This window comes from Abramis brama, assembly GCF_963993115.1.
Source record: "Abramis brama genome assembly, chromosome: 14".
NCBI lineage: Eukaryota > Metazoa > Chordata > Actinopteri > Cypriniformes > Leuciscidae > Abramis > Abramis brama.
In genome coordinates, this window is record NC_139976.1 from 29,398,629 (window position 1) to 29,411,609 (window position 12,981).

The 12,981-nt window shown below is 38.0% G+C and overlaps 1 protein-coding gene across 1 annotated transcript in view; it reads right to left on the minus strand.

The window, feature by feature from the left end:
• Positions 1-6,892: 6,892 nt before the first annotated feature.
• Positions 6,893-12,981, minus strand: part of top2a (DNA topoisomerase II alpha) — a 44,240-nt gene continuing 38,151 nt past the window's right edge. The window contains exons 33-35 of the mRNA XM_084134906.1: positions 12,543-12,659; positions 12,150-12,394; positions 6,893-7,340 (exon numbers count right to left, since the gene is read on the minus strand). Of these exons, the coding sequence (XP_083991032.1) occupies positions 7,203-7,340; positions 12,150-12,394; positions 12,543-12,659 (500 nt within the window). The 3' untranslated portion in view covers positions 6,893-7,202. The remainder of the gene's footprint in view (positions 7,341-12,149; positions 12,395-12,542; positions 12,660-12,981) is intronic.

Genomic DNA, 12,981 nt, shown 5'->3' on the forward strand with positions numbered 1-12,981 from the left:
ATGAACATTAAACATTAACAAGTCTTTGTCTTTACAGAATAAAACTATAAAATAACAACCTAATGCAAAGCATTCTGGGAACCAGAAATCTTCATCAACCTTTTTCTGTTTTTTTCCTTCAGATTTTGGTTCCCAGAATGCTTTGCATGAGGCTGTTATTTTAGTTTTATTCTGTAAAGATAAAGACTTGTTAATGTTTAATGTTCATTTAACTTTGAACAAACTGTTGCCAGTAAATAACATCAATTTAAATCTACAGTAAGTTACTGGCAAGTAGCTGCCAATAATACTGTAATTTCTACAGATTTTTTTAACAGTGTAGACTTGATAAACCTGGATCAAATTAGTGAGATTGCGTGAACTTCAATTACCTTTTATGGAACCACTTTAGCCCCAACTTATTTGTTAGGCTCATTCAAGTCCGGTTTTGGAGTTTAATCCCCGCTTTTCTAAGCGTCTTTTATGGAACAACCCTCAGAAGTGTTTCCCATTTTTGTGTGCCTTATGCATCAGACATTCAGCCAACTGTCTAAGGACATGACGTCTGAGGATGAGATTAGTCTTGGAGTATTTCTGCTTTTCTATGAGTGCCACCTACATCCAGAGATTAAATTAGCATTTTCATTCAGGCCATCTGCCATTTTACTTGCATTGGTCTGAGCAGAAAAATCGCATGTGAACATTTATGTTGATGTGAATGGGTCTTTAGTCTCATAAGCCCAAAGTTTGACTATTGCCATTATTCTGATATTTAATCGTTTTTACGCAAGTGAGGTGTAGGGGTTCAGTGGCCTTTGTTCTAATAGTGTTGTCTTCCCATTCTCCTTTTCCAGAGGGAATTTTATACAAAATAAAAGCTTCATCAAGGAATTGTAATAAATTGATCAAATCAACCAGGCCCAAGATAATTTATAGTGATTGCAGTTGACAAAATTAAATACAATAAAAATGATTGATTTAGTCACTAATGTAAACAAAAAATAAATACAACTGTGTCATTCCTAATGTATCATGGGAGCAACAGTCACTGCTGAGCTACAGTATTTTTTCATGATTCCTGTTTCCACGGAAACAGTAACTTCGCTGATTGGTACAAAACGTACATATCTTTAAAACATTCAACATCGCAAACACTGGCAAAACCAGCAGCTTGTTTTTTTTGCATATTATAGCATAGCACATAGCACATTGTAAACAGACCATTATCAAGAAAATATAGTCTAAAATATAGTCTAAGGACTTAATGTACAGTTTAGTTTGCTGAAATCTGCCTCTCTTCTATACCCTCATATGTATGCAGAAGAAGGGGAGTACCAGCACCTATATTTTCCCACTGCTCCTTTTCTCCATGCAGAGAATCACTCGTTGAGTGAGTTGACCTAAATACAGACAGCTCCACACCGCACACAAGCCTGCCGGGCTTCAGAGAGGGAGAGAGGAAAACACTGAAAGTAAAGCAGAATAAAGTTTGAGACGTTAATCTTTTTTTCCTCTTTGGGCAGGAGAACAGTTACGTAAAAGCCATCTATAATTCCCTTCATGCAGATCAAAGGAACACAAGAACCCAATCTGCATACATGTGGCTACATACCCGCAGGCACAGACACACGTGTGTGTGTTCCTATATATATGGTTTATGAGGACAGAGAAGAGTAGCTATAATGACAAGGGTATAACAATGTAAACTTCCCAAATGTCTTAAAAAACATACAGTACTAAGTACAGCACTACATTTTATTACTGTATTTTTTTTAGATTTCTGTGATTGTTTAGAGGTAGGGTTAGTGTAAGGAGATAGAATATACAGTTAGTTTTGTATGAAATATATTACACCTACGGAGAGTCCCCGTAAACCACATATACAAGTGTGTGCGTGTGTGTCGAGAGAGAGAGAGAGAGAGAGAGAGAGAGAGAGAAATATTTCTCTTTTCTTTAAGCAATCTATAAATCCACAATAAACCTATAAACAACCTATGACACTAATCCATTACAGGGATTTCCACACTGCGCTTAATCCCACAATATCATTGTTTTGAACTTTTTAACTCGATTTAGAGATTTCACACTTGTAATATGGAAGGGGGGCTATCATTGCTTTTTACCCAGTATTATGAAACCCAGCTCCAGTGCTTTTGCAAAAGCTGAACTACAGCGGCATATTTATCTAAAAAAAGGAGTTATAAAAAGGAGGGTGCGGCAAGGCTAAGGAATAGTGTACAGTCAGCAGATTGTTGCAAAAGAAACCTCTTCAGGGTGATACAAGACCCCACTGTGAAATTATTCCGCTTATTAATGGTTACTTGACAATAATTGAACAAAAAATATTATTTTGACATTTTATTGCCTCAAGATTTTTTGCAGTACCCACTTGATTGGTCTGTTATCAGTTGTAGCAGTTGTTGTCGTGGAATAACAAACCGCTAGATGGCGTGAAGTATTGATTGAAGAATCAGAATTGAGTATTGCAGGGAGCCGTGTAAAAATGAATGATGCCTGGTTCTGCACTAAGCATGGGCAAGTTTGTGAAAGGACTTGCCAGTGGCAGGTAAACCTAAAGCAGACAAAGAATCTACTTCAAACGTCACAACTACCAAAACAACGTGTCTACACCAGACGTGAGCGGCATGATAAAAACAAATAGAACCCATTATGATTAGTGATTCTGTGAACACTGGATGCGGTGCGATGTGACATGATAAAACTTCCAACAAACTGATGCTCTATCTCTGCACTTGTGCAACTTCTTACACAAAGGAAGGACACATGGATATGCGACCTTCACTTTGATGCATCCGGTGTAGACAGCCTCATCAAGCTGTTGCAGTGCAGTGCCTCTGGTGTAGCCTAGACAGTGTTTTAAAGAAGAAAATATAGCAAGGCATATCTCGCCTTCAAGTTCTGTATGAAACTGAACATGTTAAGACGCCACTCAAATGTGTTTGTCATCACAAACACAAAGAGATGCCCGTTGAAGTTGATTAGTTGTAGTACTATAGCCTACTGACCAATAAATCCTATATGATTTTGCAAGTAAGGTCATGTCTGATAGTGACTTTATGTGGGTGCATGTGCGCAAATCGTGGAATGTTCTGTTTTTGAAATAATGCTGAGTGTTATCAGTGGCAGAAGGCAACAGCGTTCTCTAGGGGCTAGTACACACACTTCACAGTGTTCACACAGACAAACGCTTCCATCTATGGCCTTAACGCTGTTTTGAAGACTCTATTCATTTTGGTGAAATCACAAAACAAAATGCAAACAAACGTGTCCCCGCCCTTGATAAAGTCACTGATTAACATCTTTGATTTTAATGAAGAAAAAATAAACAAATTATACGATGGCAGATCAAAACCCCCAACCTCTGGCATGCTTAGCAAAAATTCTCCCATCAGACCATTAGGACATACAAACATTTAAGTCATATCGACATATTTATTCACTGTCGTAAATATGTAAAGATTAAACCATCACATTAAAACTTTTGTCAATAAATTAAACTTAATGTAGCTTATTGAAATTGATTTTGTAATGTTAGGCCTACTACCCTCAAGGTGTTAAACTTTAAAGAATTTCTTTCTTCTGCTGAACACACACACAAATATAAATATATAGAAGAATATGGGTTACCAAACAGTTGATGGGGCCGACTGACTTTCATAGTATGAAAAAATATATAGCCTACTATTGAGTCAAGGGGGCTCATTAACTGTTTGGTTACCAACATTCTTCAAAATATCTTTTGTGTTCAGCAGAAGAAATAAATTCATACAGGTTTGGAACAACCTGAGGGTGAGTAAATTATGACAGAATTTTAATTTTTTGGACGAACTATCAACTTAACTTTGTCAGAAAGTTATCATTCTGTGAACATGTAGCTGGGTTGCTCTATGCAAATTGTGTACGAAGCTCATTGCTATAGTCTACTAACGCCCGTTTCACACATAGCCTACTCCGTTTGCAGTGTGTATGCGGTGCGTATTTTTTTTCGCACCCATGTTAACAGGTCAGAGCTTTCACACTGCACGCGGATGCGGTCCGGCGATCCGTTCCAGGAGCGGTGCGTAGTCTATGTGCAGCGATCGTTTCCGCACCGAGTCTTTTGCTGTGCTGCCAGCGCATGGTTCAGGGTCAAAATGAACACAGATTGACATGAAAATATAATAATCTCACCATAAATGAATTTAATTAAATAGAATGTAGTAGGCTAATCGCACCATAAATGTAGGCCTATTTGATTTAATTCTACTATTTTTCACAGTCATCTTTTTTACTTTAAGACCAGGGTAAAGCAAGGAAAACTACAATTTACCTCAACAAGGCAACATAATGAACAACAATCGTCTCATTCATGGAGGTGGAAAAACAAGTTCTTTGTGACATGCAAGATTTATTGTATTAAAATTAAAATTTTAAAATTCTAAAAAGAAAAGGCACGGAGTCGGCTGTTTTTGTCAATTTTAAGTTTTAATTTAAAATGTTTGCGGTTTTAATATAAGTAGGCTACATGGTTAAATATTTTACCACTTGCTTGAGCAACTTAATAGTCTATATAAATCTATATAGAATTATATAAGTAGCACTGAATAATGCGTTGTTTAAACGTCTATTAAAGAGTGTATGTGTACAAAGAGAATCGCAATGCTGACAAAACTTTTTTAAATAAAAGTTGCTGCATAACTTCTGGATTTGAAATAAAAATAGTAATTATGTGTTTGTGGTACAGCCGCAGATCAGTTACGCACTGCAAATGCAGCATGTGAAAGCACTATAACGCGTGCTGCTCCCTCACCGCCACACGCACCGCAATACGCACGTGCACACGGAGTGTGTGAAACGGGCGTAACACTTGTCAATGGATATAAATTTTATTTTAGGCCTAATTAGATTGTGTATTGGTGTGTTTAAGTCCTCAATCTGCATGCAATGGATATCGGTTATGCTCATCTTTGCTCGCTCCTTTGAATGCATTTTGAGAAAAACGGCTTTATATTTAACAAAGCATGTAGGCTACAAAAGACCTGAAACAGCAGTGATGCAGCCTGTTTTAAAGAATACGGAAGTTTGTTGCGCTAAAATATTATCAAGGAAAATGAGCCTCAGTCTCAGGTTGATATGCAGTAATAGCCTATATCAGACAAGGGTTTATCAGTAATATTTTACTGACACAGTAGTACTTCATTCGGGCTTAGGGGGGCTGTTGAAAAATTAAGTTTTTTAAATTTACTTTTAAGTCTGACCAACTCCTTTTTAAATAAAAACATGTTAAATAGCCTACATTTTTGTCACATGATCAAAGACACTGTAGCCTAATTGAGAAATTTCTGGAATGTCTGATAAGAGTGAATTTTGACCACTGATCTATATAAATTTATTTAGATCAGTGATTTTGACCCACATGTGATTTTTATGATTAAATTTGCATTGATGAACAGTTACACAATTGCCTCAGTAGCAGGGAAGTACAAAAGACAAAAAGGAGAAAGTGAAAAACAGTGTTGTGAGAATATGAGACAATTCTACCATCTCCTGTCTACAGTGAGGTATTGCAAATAAACAGGGTCATGCTGACAAACATATTTGTTTTGTAACAAGAGCATTATGTAACGGTAATATCCTTCTTATTACAGTTTCAAATCCTGGATTGGATTGTAGAGGGTGGAATGATTAGAGGACTAAACCCACTCTTGTTTTTAAAGAGTTTAGAGTGGCGCTCAGAATGAGAACATGCAGGTTTGTACTAGGATGCCTCAGTGTATGCTTTTCTGTAATTAATTGAAAATGTGTATACCAGGGCCAGGGGTGCCCAATCCTGTTCCTGGAGATCTACCTTCCAGCAAAGTTCAGCTCCAACCCGGATCAAACACACCAGAACCTGCTATCTCTATTTATGTAGATTAACGTAAACAGTTTCAGGCAGTGTTGGGGAAAGTTACTTATAAAAAGAATGCATTAAACATTGTTACACTTCCCTAATAAAGTAATTGCTTTATTTTTTATGGAAAGTAATGTTATGCTACTTCTGTGTTGCCTTTTCTCACCCGAACTGGGCTTGCTTGTTTTTTAATAAATCAATATAAGGTTTTTGTAAAGGCCCTTTCACGCTATGTGTGAATTGAATAAGCCTCAGGCTGAAGGAAATGGACATTCACACCTGTACAGTAGAGGGAGCTTTGAGCTGTGCTGCCAAATCTGGATTGCAGAAGAATAAGACAGAATAAACTAAGACTTACTTTAGCAATAAAAACAAAACACAAATGTGACGTTTAAGTCATCTTTGCTTATTAGAATGGTTGAATTGGATCATCGGTTCAAAAAGACATTGGTTCAAAAAAAAATTAAAGTATTTTTAACATTTTCTGCAGGTTTGCGTAATATTCAGATAGTATTTCTCATGAATAAAAAGTGAAATGCAGTTTGTGCTGCTGAGAAGAGTAAATGTATGCTCACATTCTAGAACTACAAAAACATCTCAAGTTAATTTATTAGTTACTTGAAAAAAGGGTAACACTTTACAGTAAGGTTCATTAATGTATTACCTAACATTAATAAATACTGTAACAAATGTATTCATCTCATCACTGTGCATTAACTAATCTTAAATACAACTTCTGATTTTAATATTGATTAGTAAATGTTGAAATTAATTATAACTAAAATTAATAAATGCTGTAGAAGTATTGATCATTCATAGTCATTCATGTTAACTAAAGTAGTTAACTAATGTTAACCAATGAACCTTATTGTAAAGTGTTACCGAAAAAAGTTATCCGATTATGCAACTCATTACTTGTGAGCAGGAAGTGGTTGCAGGAAAAAGGAGAAACCAACAGTACAAATAGTAACAACAACTAACTGCAGAGTCAACTGCCTTCTCAAAAACCAGTCAAACAAATCCCAATTGAAAAATTTATTACAAGCTTTGGAAAATAAGAGAACATATAAAATATTTACAAGACAAGACAACAGGTATAAAAACAATGAACAACGTGAGAAACTAACTAGCCACATGTATTTGACCTGGTTTCTGTCAAGACTTTTTTTTTTTTTGAGCCAATATAAATTAGGCTTTCTGCATTAAAGTTAAAACTAACTTACTTTAAGGTTTATTTTCTTTTAAAAAACATTTCTCCAGTTAAAAAAAAAAAAAAAAAAAAATATCGAACTGGTCTGAATATAATGAATACAGGCATATTTCAGAACATTTAATCGTCATCAGACTCTGAATCTAGAGCGTAGGTCACAGGTTTGGTGGCGCGTGCAGCTCGACTCCTGGGAGCTGCAGAGGTCACGACCTTCTCTTCTAGCTGAAAGCTGTCGTCATCATCCCAGCTCTTCGCTTTCTGAAATGGGAAATTAAAGGATTAAACTCAAGCTTTAATAAACCAATGTATATTGGTTTTAAAGGGATGGTTCATCCAAAATTTTAAAATACCCCATGATTTATGATTTACACCTGTCACGAATTAGAAGTCTAAAACGAAAAAATTTTATAGAACAGTTTATGGAACCTTTAGATCAATCTGAGGGGAAAACAAAAATGCATCCAAACATTATTTCTTCGAGTATCATATTTGATATTTCAGGCTTTTATGGCTCATGTAGTATGGCTCACTGAGTGCGTTGTTGTGTTTGGAGCTCCGTCGAATTAATTCAGAAACCTTGATTTTCTTCTTTACACTCTTTTACAAACGAACATTTTTCATTTTATAGCGTCTGAACATATCTGGAATACTTTTCTCTTTAAAAAACAATCGGATCGCTTTGATATCACTACTTATATCCAACCTTCCGAACTTCCGCTACTAGCCTTAGCCCGCTAGCATTGCACGCGTGGTCGCGCCTATCGATCGTCTTATTTACACCCGTATCACTGAAAGCTATAATTCGCCATTATAGCACATCTGCTATAATGGCGAATATAACGGATGTGTGTCTAACGTTACCTTTGAGTGCAGGTGAGGACACCTTCGAGCTACATGCTGTGCAGTTAGAGCTTGAGTCGGTGGAGAAGCAGATCCGCGACCTACTAGAGAGACAGGCCGAGCTGCGAGATCGGCGATCCGCGCTTGAAACATCACGCGCCGATGTTCACAAGTCAGTGGTTAGTAACCTTTTGACTCCGACCTAGTCTACTCCGTGTGTTTCTCTGCACAGGACCCGAGCAGCCAGGACGCGATCATCCCTGGTTTCGTTCACTCCGGCACCGACACAACACCATGGACCCTGGGTGATTCCACAGCGGAAGACGCGAGCCAGGACCAGAGCTAGGACCTCTCCGCCCCTCCCGGCCTTCGAGATCTCCACCCGGAAACCGCTTCTCCCCTCTACGCGAGACGGAACGCGACGCTGTGATCATCGGCGATTCCATTGTCCGGCATGTCCACGCTTCCTCAGGTAAAGGTAAGGTGCGCACTCACTGCTTTCCTGGTGCTCGTGTTCTTGATGTCGCTGCGCAGGTCCCCGAGATCCTGAACAGTGACAAGCGCGTCGGAGCTGTCGTGCTGCACGCGGGAACGAACGACATCAGGCTACGGCAGACTGAGGTTCTGAAGAAGGACTACAGGAGCCTGATCGAGACGGTACGCAGCACATCGCCTGAAACAACGATCATCGTGTCTGGACCGCTTCCCACGTACCGACTAGGACAAGAAAGGTTCAGTAGATTACTTGCTCTAAATGAATGGTTAATGTCATGGTGTAATGAACAGAGACTGCTCTTTGTAAATAATTGGAATCTGTTCTGGGAGCGACCTAGGCTCTTCCGTGCTGATGGCCTTCACCCCAGCAGAATCGGAGCGGCTCTTCTGTCAGACAACATCTCCAAGACGTTACACACCATATGACTAGTAAGTCAAAGTCCAAATCACACTCTTTGCTGTCCAAACTTAATTGATATAAGTACCAATGTAGAACATTATATTGAAACTGTGTCTATTCCTCGTTTAGTGAGGTCAAACATTAAATCTACTGTAGGATCCAGGAAAAATCGAATTGTGATTAAACCAGAAAATCTCAATAGTAGTGAACAAAAACAATTTATAAAGCTAGGTCTTCTTAACATTAGATCGCTCACACCTAAGGCGGTTATTGTAAATGAAATGGTCACAGATAATAGTTTCGATGTATTTTGCCTTACTGAAACCTGGGTTAAACCTAATGATTATTTCGGTCTTAATGAGTCTACTCCTCCGGGATACTGCTATAAACATGAGCCCCGTCTGATTGGTCGTGGCGGCGGTGTTGCAACAATCTATAGAGATATTCTTAATGTTACTCAGAAAACAGGTCGCAGGTTTAATTCGTTTGAAGTAATTGTACTAAATGTTACTCTCTTAGATGTAAGAAAGAAATCCCTATTATCTCTAGCCTTGGCTACCGTATATAGACCACCTGGGCCTTACGCTGATTTCCTAAAAGAGTTTGCAGACTTTGTCAGATCTATTGGTCAATGTCGATAAAGCATTAATTGTTGGAGATTTTAACATACACGTCGATAACACAAATGATGCGTTAGGGGCTGCGTTTACAGATTTATTAAACTCCTTTGGGGTCAAGCAAAACGTCATTGGTCCCACTCACCGTCTTAATCATACGCTAGATTTAATTATATCACATGGAACCAATCCAACCGATATAGATATTATACCGCAAAGTGATGAAGTCACTGATCATTACATGGTCACTTGCATACTACGTACTGCTGAAATTTGCCACGTTGCGCCACGTTATCGACCAGGCAGAACAATCGTTCCAACTACTATAGATAGATTCTCAAATAGCTTACCTGATCTAACTCAGCTGATTAGTGTACCCAAACAAACAGATGAACTAAAGGAAATGACTAGCACTATGAGCACCATTTTCTCTAGTACATTAAACATTGTTGCACCAATTAGATTAAAAAAGGTTAGAGAGAAAACTAAAGCACCATGGTATAACAATACTACGCATATTATCAAGAGAGAAACTCATAATTTAGAGCGTAAATGGAAACAAACTAATTTAGAGGTCTTTAAAATCGCGTGGAAAGACAGTATGTCACGTTATAAAAAGGCCCTAAAAGCAGCCAGGGCTGAGCATCTCCGCAAACTAATAGAAAATAACCAAAATAATCCAAGGTTTTTATTTAACACCGTGGCTAGACTAACAAATAAACAGACGTCACCCGAACAAAATATTCCGTTACAGTTTAGCAGTAATGATTTCATGAACTTCTTCACTGAGAAAATAGAAAGAATCAGAAACACAATTGTAAATGTACAATCTTTAATGGTGTCTTATGATTCAGCCTCAATTATCGCCCCTCAAGAAAAACTACAGCGCTTTACAACTATAGGACAGGAGGAGCTAAATAAACTTATCATTGCATCTAAACCAACAACATGTTTATTAGATCCAATACCAACTAAACTACTGAAAGAAGTGTTACCTGTAGTGGAAGAGCCTTTTCTCAATATTATTAACTCGTCTTTATCTTTAGGTCATGTTCCAAGAATATTCAAGTTGGCAGTTATACAACCTCTTAAGAAACCACAATTAGATCATAATAATCTAGCAAATTACAGACCCATTTCAAATTTACCATTTATGTCTAAAATACTAGAAAAAGTTGTGTCCGCTCAATTGTGTTCTTTCTTGCAAGAAAATGACATCTATGAAAAGTTTCAGTCTGGATTCAGGCCGCATCATAGCACAGAAACTGCGCTCGTTAAAATTACAAATGATTTACTTCTAGCTTCTGACCAAGGCTGTATCTCAATACTAGTTTTACTCGATCTTAGTGCTGCGTTCGATACTATAGATCACACGATACTCTTAGATCGACTACAAAACTACACTGGTGTTCATGGACAGGCATTAAGCTGGTTTAGATCGTACTTATCAGACCGCTACCATTTTGTCTGTTTAAATGGTGAAAAATCGAAGATAATGTCAGTAAACTATGGAGTGCCGCAGGGATCTGTGTTGGGCCCTCTATTATTCTCAATATATATGCTGCCACTTGGTAATATTATAAGAAAACCTGGAATTAATTTCCACTGTTATGCTGATGACACTCAATTATATATTTCATCACGACCAGATGAAAACAATAAATTATCTAAATTGACAGAGTGTGTTAAAGATATAAAATACTGGATGACGTGTAATTTTCTGCTATTAAATTCAGATAAAACGGAGGTATTACTTATTGGTCAAAAAAACTGCCCACAAAACCTCTTACAATACAAATTTACTTTAGAAGGATGTCCTGTTACTTTATCCTCTACAGTAAAAGACCTGGGTGTTATATTAGACCGCAACTTGTCTTTCGAAAGTCATATTTCATATGTTACAAGAACAGCCTTTTTCCACCTTAGAAACATTGCTAAGCTACGTAACATGCTATCAGTTTCTGATGCAGAAAAGTTAGTTCATGCATTCATGACCTCGAGACTAGATTACTGTAATGCTTTATTAGCTGGTTGTCCTGCATCCTCAATAAACAAGCTACAGTTAGTACAAAATGCAGCTGCTAGAGTTCTTACTAGGTCAAGGAAATATGACCATATAACACCAATTCTATCATCTCTACATTGGTTACCTATAAAGTTCCTTATCAATTACAAAGTATTACTAATGACCTATAAAGCCCTAAATGGTTTAGCTCCTGGGTATTTAACGGAACTTCTAACGCCTTACAATCCATCGCGCTCTTTAAGATCACTAAATTCGAGGCTTCTGGTCATTCCTAGGATATCTAAGTCCACTAAAGGAGGGAGGGCATTTTCACATTTAGCTCCTAAACTGTGGAATGGCCTTCCTGATATTGTTCGAGGCTCAGACTCGCTGTCCCAGTTTAAAACTAGATTAAAGACGCATTTCTTTAGCCAAGCATTCACATAATACTTACCTTTTATATTACAGTTGAATCAGATTGAATGCATCATTGTTATGAACAGCAGCTACGCTAATTATTTCACATCTGCTTTTCTGTTGTTATCTCGGGACGCTAGTCCCGAGGTAAACACAGATTGTCAGCTCCAGTTTGTATCCAGCCTCCCATGGAAACTACAGATGCCCCCACACCCGTGCAGAGACACAAATATGATACAGCTGGTCTTAGAGTTAAAATGCTAATTTTCCTCAACAGTAAAGTGCTAAACTACCTTTCCAGCAATGCTTTTGCCCTTGAGGCGAGCCACGAGATTGCCACTGTCTGAGTCCGAGCTGTCTGATTGGTCACTGCTCAGAGCGGTCTTCCTCTTCTTGGCTGGTTTCTTCTCAACTACAGCAGGGGCTGTGTCTCCAGAGTCACTGGAAGATCGTTTGAGAGCAGTAGGCTTCTTGGTGGCTTTGGCTTTTTTAGGACTTGTCTTGGAGAGCACATCAAGGATTGAGGGCTGTTTTGTGTCTAGAAAGATGAAGCCGTAAGTGATTTAAGAAAATTATCTATACTGATATTCAGTATTACCAAGTACATGCCATTTTATTACTGAAACCAAGTATTTAACTTCAAAGAATTTAATTCATTCTCCGAAAACATTTTAACATTGTAGTACCTGGTGCTTTCTTCTTCGAAGCAGCACTTGTCTTTTTTGCGGCAGGTTTCCTGGCGGCTCCTTCAGCTGATTTTTTCACAGGTTTAGGAGCTGGCTCTTGGCTGGTCTCAGAAAGAGCTAAATTAACAAGCACAGTGAACATATAAACCATCTGCAGGTGATGTTACAGACAAAGCTAAAGAAATGATCTGTGATGGGCAGTGTTTGGAATAACGCCGTTTAAAAGAACGGCGTTAGGTAACGACGTTATTTTTTCAGTAACGGGGTAATCTAACTAATTACTTTTCCCGTCGTTACAACGCTGTTAACATTACTGGACGTTAAATGCGGTGCGTTACTATGCATTGATTGAATAAACTCTATTAGACATTCTCTGATAAACTGTAATCCGAACGCACCCCTGTCCCCTGGCTCGCACAGCTAGTGAGGAGGTGGGTTA